At 38.8% G+C, this 17,952-nt stretch overlaps 1 protein-coding gene across 14 annotated transcripts in view; it reads left to right on the plus strand.

Moving 5' to 3' along the window:
* The window catches only part of LOC112669357 (phosphatidylinositol 3,4,5-trisphosphate 3-phosphatase TPTE2-like), a 176,411-nt gene that overhangs the window by 44,884 nt on the left and 113,575 nt on the right, over window positions 1–17,952 (plus strand). For 13 of the 14 annotated variants that reach the window (XM_025462377.3, XM_025462378.3, XM_049100918.1 and 10 more), the window contains 3 exons: window positions 7,419–7,472; window positions 8,836–8,889; window positions 9,721–9,786. In XM_025462377.3, the coding sequence (XP_025318162.1) occupies window positions 7,419–7,472; window positions 8,836–8,889; window positions 9,721–9,786 (174 nt within the window). The remainder of the gene's footprint in view (window positions 1–7,418; window positions 7,473–8,835; window positions 8,890–9,720; window positions 9,787–17,952) is intronic. The other variant, XM_049100916.1, reaches the window with a different exon arrangement.

The raw sequence follows: 17,952 nt of genomic DNA on the forward strand, positions 1-17,952 counted from the left end.
GTCTTTTTTGATTCCACACAAATCTTAAAATAATTTGTTCTAACTCTCTGAAGAAAGTCCATGGTATTTTGATAGGGAATACATTAAACGTGTATATTGCCCTGGGTAACATTGACATTTTCACAATATTAATTCTGCCAATCCATGAGCATGGAATATTTTTCCATCTCTTTGTGTCTTCTTCAATTTCTTTCAGAAGTGTTCTATAGTTTTTAGGGTATAGAACCTCTACGTCTTTGGTTAGGTTTTTTTCCTAGGTATCTTATGCTTTTGGGTGCAATTGTAAATGGGATTGACTCCTTAATTTCTCTTTCTTCAGTCTCATTGTTAGTGTATAGCAATGGCATTGATTTCAGGGCATTGATTTTGTATCCTGCCACGCTACCAAATTGCTGTATGAGTTCTAGCAATCTTGGGGTGGAGGCTTTTGGGTTTTCTATGTAGAGTATCATGTCATCGGCGAAGAGGGAGAGTTTGACTTCTTCTTTGCCAATTTGAATACCTTTAATGTCTTTTTGTTGTCTGATTGCTGAGGCTAGGACTTCCAGTACTATGTTGAACAGCAGTGGTGAGAGTGGACATCCCTGTCTTGTTCCTGATCTTAGGGGAAAGGCTCCCAGTGCTTCCCCATTGAGAATGATATTTGCTGTGGGCTTTTTGTAGATGGCTTTTAAGATGTCGAGGAATGTTCCCTCTATCCCTACACTCTGAAGAGTTTTGATCAGGAATGGATGCTGTATTTTGTCTAATGCTTTCTCTGCATCTAATGAGAGGATCATATGGTTCTTGGTTTTTCTCTTGCTGATATGATGAATCACATTGATTGTTTTACGAGTGTTGAACCAGCCTTGTGTCCTGGAGATAAATCCTACTTGGTCATGGTGAATAATTTTCTTTTTTTTTTTTAATTTTCTTAATGTACTGTTGGATCCTATTGGCTAGTATCTTGTTGAGAATTTTTGCATCCATGTTCATCAGGGATATTAGTCTGTAATTCTCCTTTTTGGTGGGGTCTTTGTCTGGTTTTGGAATTAAGGTGATGCTGGACTCATAGAACGAATTTGGAAATGCTCCATCTCTTTCTATCTTTCCAAACAGCTTTAGTAGAATAGGCATGATTTCTTCTTTAAACGTTTGCTAGAATTCCCCTGGGAAGCCATCTGGCCCTGGACTCTTGTGTCTTGGGAGGTTTTTGATGACTGCTTCAATTTCCTCCCTGGTTATTGGCCTGTTCAGGTTTTCTGTTTCTTCCTGTTCCAGTTTTGGTAGTTTGTGGCTTTCCAGGAATGCATCCATTTCTTCTAGATTGCCCAATTTATTGGCATATAGCTGTTCATAATATTTTTTTAAAATCGTTTGTATTTCCCTGGTGTTGGTAGTGATCTCTCCTTTCTCATTCATAATTTATTAATTTGAGTCTTCTCTCTCTTCTTTTTAATAAGGTTGGCTAATAGTTTATCTGTCTTATTAATTCTTTCAAAGAACCAACTCCTGGTTCTGTTGATCTGTTCCACAGTTCTTCTGGTCTCGATTATTTGAGTTCTGCTCGAATTTTAATTAACTCTCTTCTTCTGCTGGGCGTAGGGTCCATCTCCTGTTTTTTCTCTAGCTCTTTTATGTGTAAGGTTAGCTTTTGTATTTGAGTTCTTTCCAGTTTTTGAATGGCTGCTTGTATTGCGATGTATTTCCCCCTTAGTACTGCTTTTGCTGCATCCCAAAGATTTTGAACAGTTGTATCTTCATTCTCATTAGTTTCCATGAATCTTTTTATTTTTTTTTTTCCATGAATCTTTTTAATTCTTCCTTAATTTCCTGGTTGACCCTTTCATCTTTTAGCAGGATGGTCCTTAACCTCCACGTGTTTGAGGTCCTTCCAAACTTCTTGTTGTGATTTAGTTCTAATTTCAAGGCATTATGGTCTGAGAATATGCAGGGGACGATCCCAATCTTTTGGTATCAGTTCAGACCCGATTTGTGACCCAGTATGTGGTCTATTCTGGAGAAAGTTCCATGTGCACTTGAGAAGAATGTGTATTCAGTTGAGTTTGGATGTAAAGTTCTGTAGATATCTGTGAAATACATCTGGTCCAGTGTATCATTTAAAGCTCTCTTTTCTTTGGAGATGTTATGCTTAGAAGACCTATAGAGGGTAGAAAGAGCTAGATTGAAGTCACCAAGTATAAGTGTATTATTATCTAATTATTTCTTCACTTTGGTTATTAATTGGTTTAAATATTTGGCAGCTCCCACATTCGGGGCATATATATTGAGGATTGTTAAGTCCTCTTGTTGGATAGATCCTTTAAGTATGAGATAGTGCCCCTCTTCATCTCTCACTACAGTCTTCGGGGTAAATTTTAGTTTATCTGATATAAGAATGGCTACCCCTGCTTTCTTTTGAGGGCCATTTGAATGGTAAATGGTTCTCCAACCTTTTATTTTCAGGTTGTAGGTGTCCTTCTGTCTAAAATGAGTCTCTTGTAGACAGCAAATAGATGGGTCCTGCTTTTTTATCCAGTCTGAAACCCTGCACCTTTTGATGGAGTCATTAAGCCCGTTCACATTCAGAGTTACTATTGAAAGATATGAGTTTAGTGTCATCATGATATCTATTCAGTCCTTGTTTTTGTGGATTGTTCCACTGGACTTCTTCTTAAAGGGGAATTTTAAGAGTCCCCCTTAAAATTTCTTGCAGAGCTGGTTTGGAGGTCACAGATTCTTTTAGTTCCTGCCTGTCTTGGAAGCTCTTTATCTCTCCTTCCATTTTGAATGAGAGCCTTGCTGGATAAAGTATTCTTGGTTGCATGTTCTTCTCATTTAGGACCCTGAATATATCGTGCCAGCCCTTTCTGGCCTGCCAGGTCTCTGTGGAGAGGTCTGCTGTTACCCTAATACGCCTCCCCATAAAAGTCAGAGATTTCTTGTCTCTTGCTGCTTTAAGGGTCTTCTCTTTATCTTTGGAATTTGCAAGCTTCACTATTAAATGTCGAGGTGTTGAATGGTTTTTATTGATTTTAGGGAGGGATCTCTCTATTTCCTGGATCTGAATGCCTGTTTCCCTTCCCAGATTAGGAAAGTTTTCAGCTATGATTTGTTCAAATACATATTATGGCCCTCTGGCCCTTTCGGCGCCCTCAGGAACCCCAATTAAACGTAGGTTTTTCTTCCTCAGGCTGTCATTTATTTCCCTTAATCTGTCTTCATGGTCTTTTAATTGTCTGTCTCTTTTTTCCTCAGTTTCCCTCTTTGCCATCAACTTGTCTTCTATGTCACTCACTCATTCTTCCACCTCGTTAACCCTCGTCGTTAAGACTTCTAGTTTGGATTGCATCTCATTCAATTGATTTTTAATTTCTGCCTGATTGGATCTAAATTCTGCTGCCATGAAGTCTCTTGAGTCCTTTATGCTTTTTTTCTAGAGCCACCAGTAGCTGTATAATAGTGCTTCTGAATTGGCTTTCTGACATTGAATTGTAATCCAGATTTTGTAACTCTGTGTGAGAGAGGACTGTTTGATTCTTTCTTTTGAGGTGATGTTTTCCTTCTAGTCATTTTGCTCAGTGCAGAGTGGCCAAAAACAAGTTGTATTGGGAAAAGGAGAAAAAGAGAGAGAGAGAAGGAAAGACAAGCGAAAAAGAAAAAAGAAAAAAGGAAGATAAAAGGAAAAAAGAGAAGAAAAAGAGAAAGAAAAAGAAAGAAAGGTGGAAAAAATGGGGGAAGCAGTCAGAAAATCAAAAAGAAAAAAACAAGAAAAGAAAAAAACACGGGGTGTATCTTGTGCTTTTGTATACTTTAAGTCCCTTGACTTCCCCTGGAACTTGTCCGGCTAGCTGGTCTTCTGGGGGAGGGGCCTCTTCTGCTGATTTTCAGGTGTTAGCACTTGGGGGAGCTGCTCAGCCCCTGCCTGGTGCAGGGCTCAGTGGGGGTTGTATACCCCGTGAAGCCGCAGGAGGAACAACCGCAGTGGCTGCGGCAGCTCTGGAGCCCTGGAGTCAGCTCCCGCAGTAACTACAGAGCTCTCCGTCTGCAGGGCCTGGAGGCTCCAGGGCGGGGCCGCTGATCTGCTCAGCTCAGGGCAGGAGCTTCCTTGCTGTCCTGGGCCCTCCCGGCCTCTGCCTGTCCCGGGGGGAGGCCGGATCCCGGGCTGTCTGGCTCGAACTGCTCCGGAGCCTGCACTGTTGGATTCGGGCTCCTGCCACACAGCCCCCTGCGGAGCCGCCGCCCGAGCCCCTCCCAGCTGCTCCGGGTCCCGCCGTGCACGCTGCAGCCCTTAGGGAGCTCGGCGCACTCCCCCGGGGCGCAGGTGTCTGTTAGTGTCCCCGGGAGCCCGAGGGCATCCCCGCCCTCCTGGGTCCTGCTCCAACTCCCTGCGCCCCTTTCCGCCCGGGAAGGTTGGTGCAGCTCTTGCTTCTCCGGACGGGGATCTCCTGTCCTGGGGGCATTCGCCCCAGCCTCAGCCCAGCTCCTGGGGGGCCCCTCCCCCTTAGATGCCTTTTGTTTCTTTATTTCTGTTTCCCCGTCTTCCTACCTTGATAGAAGCGCGAACTCTTCTCACTGTAGCGTTTTAGCTGTTCTCTCTTTAAATCTCAGGCCGAATTCGTAGATTTTCAGGATGATTTGAAGGTTATCTAGGTAATTTGGTGGGGACAGGTGATTGGGGACCCTACTCTTCCGCCATCTTTAGAGGGAACATTCCTCAGCATCTTAAAAGCCATCTATGAAAAGCCCACAGCAAATATCATTCTCAATGGGGAAGCCTTTCCCCTAAGATCAGGAACAAGACAGGGATGTCCACTCTCACCACTGCTATTCAACATAGTACTAGAAGTCCTAGCCTCAGCAATCAGACAACAAAAAGAAATCAAGGCATTCAAATTGGCAAAGAAGAAGTCAAACTCTCCCTCTTCACCGATGACATGATACTCTACATAGAAAACCCAAAAGACTCCACCCCAAGATTGCTAGAACACATACAGCAATTTGGCAGTGTGGCAGGATATACCCAGCAATCAGTGGCATTTCTAAACACTGTCAATGAGACTGAAGAAAGAGAAATTAAGGAGCCAATCCCATTTACAATTTCACCCAAAGCATAAGATCCTTAGGAATAAACCTAACCAAAGAAGTAAAAGATCTATACCCTAAAAACTACAGAACACTTCTGAAAGAAACTGAGGAAGACACAAACAGATGGAAAAATATTCTATGCTCATGGTTTGGAAGAATTAATATTGTGAAAATGTCATTGCTACCCAGGGCAAGTTACACATTTAATGCAATCCCTATCAAAATACCATGGACTTTCTTCAGAGAGTTGGAACAAATCATCTTAAGATTTGTGTGAAATCAGAAAAGACCCCGAATAGCCAGGGGAATTTTAAAAAAAGAAAACCATAGCTGGGGGCATCACAATGCCAGATTTCAGGTTGTACTAGAAAGCAGTGGTCTTCAAGACAGTGTGGTACTGGCACAAAAACAGACACATAGATCAATGGAACAGAAGAGAGAATCCAGAAGTGGACTCTCAACTTTATGGCCAACTAATATTCGACAAAGGAGGAAAGACTATCCACTGGAAAAAAGACAGTCTCTTCAATAAATGGTGCTGGGGAAATTGGACATCCACATGCAGAAGAATGAAACTAGACCACTCCCTTGCACCATACACAAAGATCAACTCAAAATGGATGAAAGATCTAAATGTGAGACAAGAGTCCATCAAAATCCTAGAGGAGAACACAGGCAACACCTTTTTTGAACTTGGCCACAGTAACTTCTTGCAAGATACATCCATGAAGGCAAGAGAAACAAAATCAAAAATGAACTATTGGCACTTCATCAAGATAAGAAGCTTTTGCGCAGCAAAGGATACCGTCAACCAAACTCAAAGACAACCTACAGAATGGGAGAAGATATTTGCAAATGTCCTATCAGATAAAGGGCTAGTATCCAAGATCTATAAAGAACTTAATTAAACTCAACAGCAAAGAAACAAACAATCCAATCATGAAATGGGAAAGAGACATGAACAGAAATCTCACAGAGGAAGACATAGACATGGCCAACAAGCACATGAGAAAATGCTCCACATCACCTGCCATCAGGGAAGTACAAATCAAAACCACAAGGAGATACCACCTCACACCAGTGAGAATGGGGAACATTAACAAGGCAGGAAACAACAAATGTTGGAGAGGATGTGGAGAAAGGGGAACCCTCCTGCACTGTTGGTGGGAATGTGAGCTGGTGTAGCCACTCTGGAAAACAATGTGGAGGTTCCTCAAAGAGTCAAAAATAGACCTGCTCTATGACCCAGCAATTGCACTGCTGGGGATATATCCCAAAGATACAGATGAAATGAAACGTCGGGACACCTGCGTTTCCAGCAGTGTTTCTAGCAGCAATGTCCACAATAGCCAAACTGTGGAAGGAGTCTCGGTGTCCATCGAAAGATGAATGGGTAAAGGAGATGTGGTTTATGCATACAATGAAATATTCCTCAGCCATTAGAAATGACAGATACCCACCATTTGTTCTGACATGGATGGAACTGGAGGGTATTATGCTGAGTGAAATAAGTCAATCGGAGAAGGACAAACATTATATGTTCTCATTCATTTGGGGAATATAAAAAATACTGAAAGGGAATAAAAGGGAAAGGAGAGAAAATGAGTGGGAAATATCAGAGAGGGTGACAGAACATGAGAGACACCTAACTCTGGGAAACGAACTAGGGATGAGGGAAGGGGAGGTGGGTGAGGGGTGGGGGTGACTGAGTGATGGGCACTGAGGGGGGCCCTTGATGGGATGAGCACTGGGTGTTATTCTATATGTTGGCAAATTGAACAGCAATAAAAAGTAAATTTACAAAAAAAAAAAAAAAAGACAAAGAACAAAGGAGCCCTCAGCAGAAAGAAAGGAGCTAATCAAATCTGGTTCTTTCACTTTCCAGAGTTCTGCCACCATGTGAGGCTACTGCCCCAAACCTGTAGTCACATGGAGGGAGCCCCTGCCTCAGGCCTGCCAGTAACTTGACATTACCTGAAGGCAGGGAAGGCAAGCATGGAAGGTGAAAGAGGGACTAGAGAAGCAGGAAACTGAGCAGGAAAGAAGAATATATGCCTGCAAATTAAGGTTGAATTTGAGACAAATTCTACCATTGAAGGCTGTTACATACTAGCCAGGTTCAGTAGTAAAGATCTGTATTTGATTCTTGAATCATTCATGTTTTTGTTAGGTCTATAATACTTATTACAAACATACAAATCTTCATTTCTAAGGTTCAATAACTGACTTGCATGTGAATTTTTTCCGTGACAGGAGTTTATAAGTTCAAGAGTAATCGTAGCTAATTTGAACAAAAAAAGTAGGTCTAAAAGTCCTAGGGTATCTTACTGTGTCTGTTTTTAATCCTTTAGTCCTGCCCTGAGTGAATTGACAGCAGTATCCTCTGAAGGACTCTCCAGTGCACAGTGAGCTATGATGAGTACATTACATAGATATGTATCTGTACACACACACAAACACACACAAACATTGAGATTTGGGATGTTCACTCTCAGGATCACGCATGGGAATACAGAGTTCCCCTGATAACTGTTTGTAAAGTCTTCTCTATAAGCTTCTATATACCCTTTGTCTTTTAAAAAGAGATAGAAGACGAATAGGTCATAGAAGGAGTTCTCTTTCCCCTAGTCTTTACCCTTAATACTAGTAGCCAAACTACAGAAAACTTAGATTGCCTATGCCTGTGACTCTGTTGGAGTGGGTCAAGGGAGGAGAAAAACCTTTTTGGAGAAAGGAGAATAATAGTAAATGATAAACAGTAAATAGTATCACTGGACAAGCTGCAGAGGATGCCTCAACAGAAAAGAATGGAGCTAATAGACCTGGATCTGTTTGTTTTTCTACCATGTGCAGCTGGTCCCCCAAGCCCAGACCTACCATCACATTGCATAGAGCCATTTGCTCAGACCTGTGGTGACTTGATACTATTTGAGGGTTAGAAAAGACATCCATGACTCCTAAGGAGCACAGACGGATTGGAGGTACTTCAGGAAATTAGGTTATTCAACTGAAATGCATACTTTTTTTTTTTTTAGATTGATTGATTGATTGATTCAGAGAGAGAGAGAGACAGAGACACAGGCAGAGAGAGAAGCAGGCTCCTTGCAGGAAGCCTGTCATGGGACTCAATCCCCGGTCTCCAGGATCACACTCCGGGCTGCAGGCGGCGCTAAACCACTGCGCCACCGGGGCTGCGCTGAAATGCATACTTACACTGATGTAAATCAATCAATCAATCAATCCCACCTTAAGAAGATGTTATACTTTGGGTCAGATTCAGTAGTAAAGAACTATATTTAAATCTTGAGTCATTCGTTTTTTGACAGGTGTAAGGTATTCATTACATATAAGGCCTCATTTCTGGGGGAAATGACATATCAGGTTTCAAATAACTGATTTACATGTACATTATTAAAGAGTCATCTATTTTGCACGTTAAAGAGTAATATTAACTAGTTTGAACCAAAAAATATTTAGAAAATTATGTAGTGTCTATGTCAATTTATTAATTTTTTCCATTGAACTAAGATTTTCATTATTTTCATTACATAAAGTTCATTTCTAGGGTAAAATTAAAAACCAGGCTTCAATGAGCTGATTAAGATCTTATTTTTTAGGTCAACTAGATTATAAATTAGATTGTAGATTGTAGAGTAGACAATCTACAATCTAGTACAACTAGATTGTAGAGTAATTGTAGCTGATTTGCATTTAAAAATAAGTCTAGAAAGGCATGGAGTCTTACTATGTACATTTTTAATCCTGTAGCTATAATGCAAATGAATTGGAAAAAGTAGCCTGTGTTAGAGCCACCAAGGAAAGGTAAGATATAAATATATGTAGAGAGAGGAAGGGGAATACTGAAGTTTAGGAGATCCAATTAGTTATGAAGTCCTGTCTCTAACAAGTATTTAGATCTTATCCAAGGAAAAGATATCCATGACATGTGAGAAGTAGAGGTGGTGGAGGGACTGAGGTTCCAGATAACTAATTGACATATTTTTTAAGAGTTCAATCAGTTTAAAAAAAAAAAGAGTTCAATCAGTTTATATATTGTAGAGTAAATATATCTAAATTCAACCAAAAAAAAAGTAAGTCTGTGAACCCACTTGGTTCTATGTACATTTTTAGTCTTTCACACTGACCTGAATAAAGTGATGTCAGAAGTATTTGACTACTTAGATATATTTTACCTTTCAATAATGATGCATTAAAGACTACTGATATCATTTATTTGGGTCAGTGCTATATATACATTGATCTCTCTACATATAGAGAGAGCCCAATAAAGGCAGAGAGACACAGAAGAAGACAGAAGCAGAAGACAGAAGAGGGGAGGGGAAATGGGGAAGGGAGAGACAGAAAAGGACAAAGGGTGGAAGAAGGAAGGGGGGTGAGATGGCAGGGAGATGAGTGGGGGAAAGGAAGCTAGAGAGATTTGTAAAATTCAATCTTGGAAGTACTCATGAGAATGAGTTTTCTGGACAATAAATCTAAAATTCTTTCTAAATATTTAGATTATCCAGTGAGCTAAGTCATGTTTACTATGTCCTTTAGATTCAAAGACTTATTTTTGTTCAAATAAATTTTCACATCACTGTTCCATGTAGCAAATCTCTAATGACATGTTTTTGCATTTGTTGGTGGTTAAAGTATAATAGAACGACTCTCCAGAATCCCTGATGATGGTGAAGACATTGTCTTTCTCAATTCATATGAGTAAGTCAGTTTGAAGTTTGGAGGAAGGGGGCCCTTAGTGGATCTCTTATCTTTGCAAGGTAGAGCTTGTGCTAAGGCAAAAGTAAAAAAACTGTGGAAAAGTATCAAAATGTTTGTGAGGGAGAGTACACAATAATGACTTAAATTAAATTAACAGATAAGTACCATGCTTGAAAAAATATTTCCATACATTCACAGGTAAATGTTCTTGTAGTTTAATGGGTTTTGTCTATGAGCAAATGGGACTGAGAACAAAAGTGAACACATTTTTCTAATTAAGGGTATCTTTCATGCTCATTGGGATTTTATTAATTTTAACTTGTTTCTGAGTAATCTCCCTAAGAGTACTTCCTATTGCACTGACTTGAAGGCATTTTTACCATGTACTCATTCATGGCAAGGAAACAATACATTCTTAAAGTCACATGTGTCTAAACTGTAGAAATATTGATGAGATTTTTCTTCTGCTTTTCTTTTCAACACTTATTTAGGCATTCAGAAGCTTGTGCCATTGTTAGAGAGTGAGTAGTGCTGAAGAGGAAATTAGCTGGTCACTGTTGGAATTTTTTTGCTGTCTAGACAAAGATTTACGTGGAAAATAAAAGGGAGACTAATGAATCCAAATAGATTTCCAGATTATCCATGAATTAATTTGCATTTTCTATGACTTTTCATCATGGGCCATCAATGAAGAGTGCACTCTGACATCCTAACTCTGGGAAACGAACTAGGGGTGGTGGAAGGGGAGGTGGGCAGAGGTGGGCGGGGGTGGGGGTGACTGGGTGACGGGCACTGAGGGAGGCACTTGAGGGGATGAGCACTGGGTGTTATTCTGTATGTTGGCAAATTGAACACCAATAAAAAATAAATTAAAAAAAAAAGGAGTTCACTCTGCTACTTAATTGCATTACAGATCTACATATTAGCTATACATTTTCTGCAATGAGGCTGCCCAGAACTGGAGCAAAATTTGTTTTGTTTTTGTTTTTTTTAAGTTTTTAATTCCAGTATAGCTAACATATAGCGTTATATTGGTTTCATGTTTAGAGTACAGTGATTTAAAAAAAATACAATATAGTGATTTGACAGTTCTATGTATTACCAGGTACTCATCATGACAAGTGCACCCTTAATCTATTTAACCCAACCCCCACATACTGGGTCACAAATCAGGTCTTAACCGATACCAAAAGATTGAGATCATCCCCTGCATATTCTCAGACCATAATGCCTTGAAATTAGAACAAAATCACAAGACGTTTGTAAGGATTTCAAACACGTGGAGGTTAAAGACCATCCTGCTAAAAGATGAAAGGGTCAACCAGGAAATTAAGGAAGAATTAAAAAGATTCATGGAAACTAATGAGAATGAAGATACAACTGTTCAAAATCTTTGGGATACAGCAAAACCAGTCCTGAGGGGGAAATTCATCGCAATACAAGCAGCCATCCAAAAACTGGAAAGAACTCAAATACAAAAGCTACCTTACACCTAAAGGAGCTAGAGAAAAAACAGCAAATAGATCCTACACCCAGTAGAAGAAGAGAGTTAATAAAGATTCGAGCAAAACTCAACGAAATTGAGACCAGAAGAACTGTGGAAGAGATCAACAAAACCAGGAGTTTGTTCTTTGGAAGAATTATTAAGATAGATAAACCATTAGCCAGCCTTATTAAAAAGAAGAGAGAAGACTCAAATTAATAAAATCATGAATGAGAAAGCAGAGATCACTACCAACACCAAGGAAATACAAACGATTTTAAAAACATATGAACAGCTATATGCCAGTAAATTAGGCAATTTAGGAGAAATGGACGCATTTCTGGAAAACCACAAACTACCAAAACTGGAACAGGAAGACAGAGAAAACCTGAACAGGCCGATAACCAGGGAGGAAATTGAAGCAGTCATCAAAAACCTCCCAAGACACAAAAGTCCAGGGCCAGATGGCTTCCCTGGGGAATTCTATCAAACGTTTAAAGAAGAAACCATACCCATTCTACTAAAGCTGTTCGGAAAGATAGAAAGAGATGGAGTACTTCCAAATTCGTTCTATGAAGCTAGCATCACCTTAATTACAAAACCAGACAAAGACCCCACCAAAAAGGAGAATTATAGACCAATATCCCTGATGAACATGGATGCAAAAATTCTCAACAAGATACTAGCCAATAGGATCCAACAGTACATTAAGAAGATTATTCACCATGACCAAGTGGGATTTATCCCCGGGATGCAAGGCTGGTTCAACACTTGTAAAACAATCAATGTGATTCATCATATCAGCAAGAGAAAAAGAAGAACCATATGATCCTCTCAATAGATGCAGGGAAAGCATCTGACACAATACAGCATCCATCCTGATCAAAACTCTTCAGAGTGTAGGAATAGAGGGAACATTCCTCAGCATCTTAAAAGCCATCTATGAAAAGCCCACAGCAAATATCATTCTCAATGGGGAAGCCTTTCCCCTAAGATCAGGAACAAGACAGGGATTTCCACTCTCACGACTGCTATTCAACACAGTACTAGAAGTCCTAGCCTCAGCAATCAGACAACAGAAAGAAATCAAGGCATTCAAATTGGCAAAGAAGAAGTCAAACTCTCCCTCTTCGCCGATGACATGATACTCTACATAGAAAACCCAAAAGCCTCCACCCCAAGATTGCTAGAACTCATACAGCAATTCGGCAGTGTGGCAGGATATGCCCAACAATCAGTGGCATTTCTAAACACTATCAATGAGACTGAAGAAAGAGAAATTAAGGAGCCAATCCCATTTACAATTGCACCCAAAAGCATAAGATCCCTAGGAATAAACCTAACCAAAGAAGTAAAAGATCTATACCCTAAAAACTACAGAACACTTCTGAAAGAAACTGAGGAAGACACAAAGAGATGGAAAAATATTCTATGCTCATGGTTTGGAAGAATTAATATTGTGAAAATGTCATTGCTACCCAGGGCAAGTTACACATTTAATGCAATCCCTATCAAAATACCATGGACTTTCTTCAGAGAGTTGGAACAAATCATCTTAAGATTTGTGTGAAATCAGAAAAGACCCCGAATAGCCAGGGGAATTTTAAAAAAGAAAACCAGAGCTGGGGCCTCACAATGCCAGATTTCAGGTTGTACTACAAAGCTGTGGTCATCAAGACAGTGTGGTACTGGCACAAAAACAGACACATAGATCAATGGAACAGAAGAGAGAATCCAGAAGTGGACTCTCAACTTTATGGCCAACTAATATTCGACAAAGCAGGAAAGACTATCCATTGGAAAAAAGACAGTCTCTTCAATAAATGGTGCTGGGGAAATTGGACATCCACATGCAGAAGAATGAAACTAGACCACTCCCTTGCACCATACACAAAGATCAACTCAAAATGGATGAAAGATCTAAATGTGAGACAAGAGTCCATCAAAATCCTAGAGGAGAACACAGGCAACACCTTTTTTGAACTTGGCCACAGTAACTTCTTGCAAGATACATCCACGAAGGTGAAAGAAACCAAAGCAAAAATGAACTATTGGGACTTCATCCAGATAAGAAGCTTTTGCACAGCAAAGGATACCGTCAACAAAACTCAAAGACAACCTCCAGAATGGGAGAAGATATTTGCAAATGACGTATCAGATAAAGGGCTAGTTTCCAAGATCTATAAAGAACTTCTTAAACTCAACAGCAAAGAAACAAACAATCCAATCATGAAATGGGCAAAGGACATGAAGAGAAATCTCACAGAGGAAGACATAGACATGGCCAACATGCACATGAGAAACTGCTCTGCATCACTTGCCATCAGGGAAATACAAATCAAAACCACAATGAGATACCACCTCACACCAGTGAGAATGGGGAAAATTAACAAGGCAGGAAACAACAAATGTTGGAGAGGATGTGGAGAAAGGGGAACCCTCCTGCACTGTTGGTGGGAATGTGAACTGGTTCCTCAAAGAGTTAAAAATAGATCTGCCCTACGACCCAGCAATTGCACTGCTGGGGATATATCCCAAAGATACAGATGCAATGAAATGCCGGGACACCTGCACCCCGATGTTTCTAGCAGCAATGTCCACAATGTCCAAACTGTGGATGGAGCCTCAGTGTCCATCAAAAGATGAATGGATAAAGGAGATGTGGTTTATGTATACAATGAAATATTCCTCAGCCATTAGAAACGACAGATACCCACCATTTGCTCTGACATGTATGGAACTGGAGGGTATTATGCTGAGTGAAATAAGTCAATCGGAGAAGGACAAACATTATATGGTCTCATTCATTTGGGGAATATAAAAAATACTGAAAGGGAATAAAGGGGAAAGGAGAGAAAATGAGTGGGAAATATCAGAGAGGGTGACAGAACATGAGAGACACCTAACCTTTTGAAATGAACAAGAGGTGGTGGAAAGGGAGGTGAGTGGGGGGTGGCGGTGACTGGGTGACAGGCACTGAATGGGGCACTTGATGGGATGAGTACTGGCTGTTATGCTATATGTTGGCAAATTGAACTCCAATAAAAAAAAATCTGTGTTGTTTGATTAAAAACTTAAATATATGAATGTCTTGTATCCTATATAGGGCAAGTAATTTTTCTGTTTGTCTATCTTTTCACTATGCAGAAATTTCTAATCTTTAGGCAATAGAGTATATCTATACTCATCTTTATACTGCATGCCTTTATTTTTTTAAGAAATTAATTTTGAACTGTTTTTTTAAGATTTTATTTATGTGTTTTTTCATGAGAGACACAGAGAGAGAGGCAGAGACAGAGGCAGAGGGAGAAGCAGGCTCCATGCAGGGAGCCCAATGTGGGACTTGATCCCAGGACTCTGGGGTCACGCCCTGAGCTGAAGGCAGATGCTCACCCATTGAGCCACCGAGGCATCCCTAACTCATGCCTTTAGAGTAGAGCTTAGAAACCTAACGTATATAACAAAATTTCTTCTATGTTTTGAATTTGTTTTCTACATTTAAATAAAACATCTTCCCAGAATTTATTTTGTATTAAGGTATAAAGCATAGGAATTTATTTTTCTCCTGAGTGACTACTGGTTTTTCAACATCAAAATTGCATCACCCTCTATTGTCTTTGCCCTATTTTAATGATCTTTATTATGCCTATCACCTTATAATTTACTAGGCTATTTATTTATTTATTGTACTTATGGTCTATCTTCACAATAAAAATGTAAGCATCATAAAGGAATAACATTTTGTTTATTTTAACTGCTTCTCTCCAGTGCCTACAGCAGTACCATGGCACATAGTAGGCATTCAATGAGATTGGTTGAATTAGTTAACTTGTTATTGAAAAAATTTTCCTTTTCAATGATTTTTAAACCCCTCTCTATTATATTATGAATCTTTACAGACTGCTTGCAGGATCTATTTTATTCCATCATTTCACTAGCCTTTTTATTATAGCATATTTTTCACACATTAAGGTATAATTTACAGCACACTAAAACATTTTTCAACTTAAGGTACAATTTATATATAATGAATTTATGCATTGTGTGGCAGTTCTGTGAGTTTTGACTAATACATTCATTTAGCCACCACCATAATTATGATAAGAAAAATTATATCATCTCCCTAAAATTTCTCAAGTCTGTTTAGCCCCTCCCACAACCTCAGGCTGTGGCAATCACTGATCTGTTTTCTGTCCTTATAGTTTTACATTTTCCAGAATGTCATTTAATGGATTTGAGTGGAATTATAGCCAATTGAAATTGGCTTCTTACATGCAGCATAATGATTTAGAGATCTATGCATATTAATACATGTATCAGTAGTACATTTCTTTTTATTCCTGACTTGTATTCCATTATTTGAATATACCATATTTCCTTATTCATTCACCCATTGAAGGACATGTGGGTTATTTCAACTTTAGGCCTACTATTTGTAATGTGGCTATGAACATTTGCAAGCAAATCTTTGTGTGGACATAAGTTTCATTTATCTTTGGTTAATGCTGAGCAATAGAATTGCTGAATCTTATGGTAAAGAGTATGTTAATTATAATAGAAATAATTTACCAAAAGGATACCATTTCATGTGTATGAGGGTTCTGGTTGCTGTGTATCCTCATTTGTACTTGGTTCATCCTTCCATTTTGTTTATTTTTTTAAGACAATTAATAGATGAGTAGAGATATCTCATTGAGACTTGAAATTGTACTTTCTTAATGATCATGATGTTATCTTTTCTTTTTTTTTTTTTTATTTATGATAGTCACAGAGAGAGAGAGAGAAGCAGAGACATAGGCAGAGGGAGAAGCAGGCTCCATGCACCGGGAGCCCGATGTGGGATTCGATCTTGGGTCTCCAGGATCACGCCCTGAGCCAAAGGCAGGCGCCAAACCGCTGCGCCACCCAGGGATCCCTGTTATCTTTTCTTATGCCTATTTACTTCTATAGATTATTTTGATGAAATGTCTGTCCAAATCTGTTTTTGTTTTTTTCTTATTATTGAGTTTTGAGAGTTCTTGATATATGCTGGATACAAGTTCTTTATCAGATGAATGTTTTACAAGTATTTTCTCTCAATCTGTAGCTTGTCTTTTCATTCTTTTAATAGTGTTTTTTGCACAGTGGAAATTTTAAATTTTGATGAAATCTAATTTTTTCCATTGAGATTGGGGTTTTGATGCTGTAAGAAATCTTTTCCTAATCCGAGGTCACAAATATTTTCTGTTTTTTTCTTGAAGTCTCATAGTTTTAGGTTTTACATTTAGGTATATGGATCCGTTTTGAGTTAATTTTTGTGTATATTGTGTGATACAGGTGGAAGAGTATTCTTTTTGCAAATGTATGCCCCATAATTCTACTACAGCTTCTTGTAAGGTTCTCTTTTCTCTATAGAATTGCCTTTGCATCCTTGTTGGAAATCAATTGACCATATACAGGGTCTATTTTGTTCTACTGTTCTGTGTGTCTATTCTTTAAACCATATTGTCTTATTAACTTCGGAGTAAATATTTTTACAGGTAGTGGTATCACTCTGCCTTTCCATATAAATTTTAGAATCAAGTTGTTTATATCTACAAAAAATTATGCTGTGATTTGTCTTATTAAGATTATGTTGAATCTATAAATTGGTTTGAGGAGAATTGACATCTAACCAATATTGAATTTTCTAATCTATGAACATGCTACATTTCTCATTTGGACCATGTTTTCTTTCACATGTTTTTATAATTTTCAGCATGCAAATCCTTCACATATTTTGTTAATTTATACTGAATTATTTCATGGGTTTTAGTGCTGATATAAGTAGTACAGTTACTTACATTGCTATTTTTCAATTGTTAATTACTAGTCTACAGAAATATAATTGAATTTTGTATATCAGCCTTTATTTGGAACTTTATTTATTAAGTCTTTCATCATTAAGGTTGATATCAGCCATAGGTTCTTTTTGTAAATTGTCAGGTTAGGGAGCTCATTCTATTTGCAGTTCACTGAAGGTTTTTATTATGAATGGCTGTTAAAATTTTGTTTAAAAACTAGTATTTTTTACGTTGTGAACATTAATAAAGGGAAACATCACTAAAATGAACTTGGGAGGCTTGGCAGAGGGAGTTCTTATATTCTACATTTGCTGCCAATTGCAAATCCAATGGGAAGAGACTTTGCAAATCAATACTACTTTACCAGCCCAGCAGGAAGAAGAAAGACTTTCTTCCTCCCCTAGTAACAGCTCAGCCAATGAGACAACTCACAACTTAGTCAATGAAGAGCCACTTATACTTCAACCTCCCAGTTTACTCCAGTGTACTTTTAGTTTATGACAGACCCTTCCAACTTTCCACTTTCCTCTATAAAATAGTATTTCTCTTCTTCATGGTTTTGCCATAGCTTGCTTGTCCCAGATTGCAATTCTCTGCTATTCCCAAATGAACACATTTTTTGCTGCGAAAATAACTGTCAGTGTTATTTTTTAAAAATATTTTAAAATTTACATTCAATTTAATTAACATACAGTGTATTTATTAGTCAAAGGGAGAGGTCAGTAATATATCAATTGCATATAACACCCAGTGCTCATTACATCAAGTGCCCTCCTTAATGCCCATCACCCAGTTATCCATCCCCTTACACACCTCCCCTCCAGCAACCTTCAATTTGTTTCCTATAGTTAAGAGTCTCTT

Source organism: Canis lupus, chromosome 25, assembly GCF_003254725.2.
Source record: "Canis lupus dingo isolate Sandy chromosome 25, ASM325472v2, whole genome shotgun sequence".
NCBI classification, from domain to species: Eukaryota; Metazoa; Chordata; class Mammalia; order Carnivora; family Canidae; genus Canis; species Canis lupus.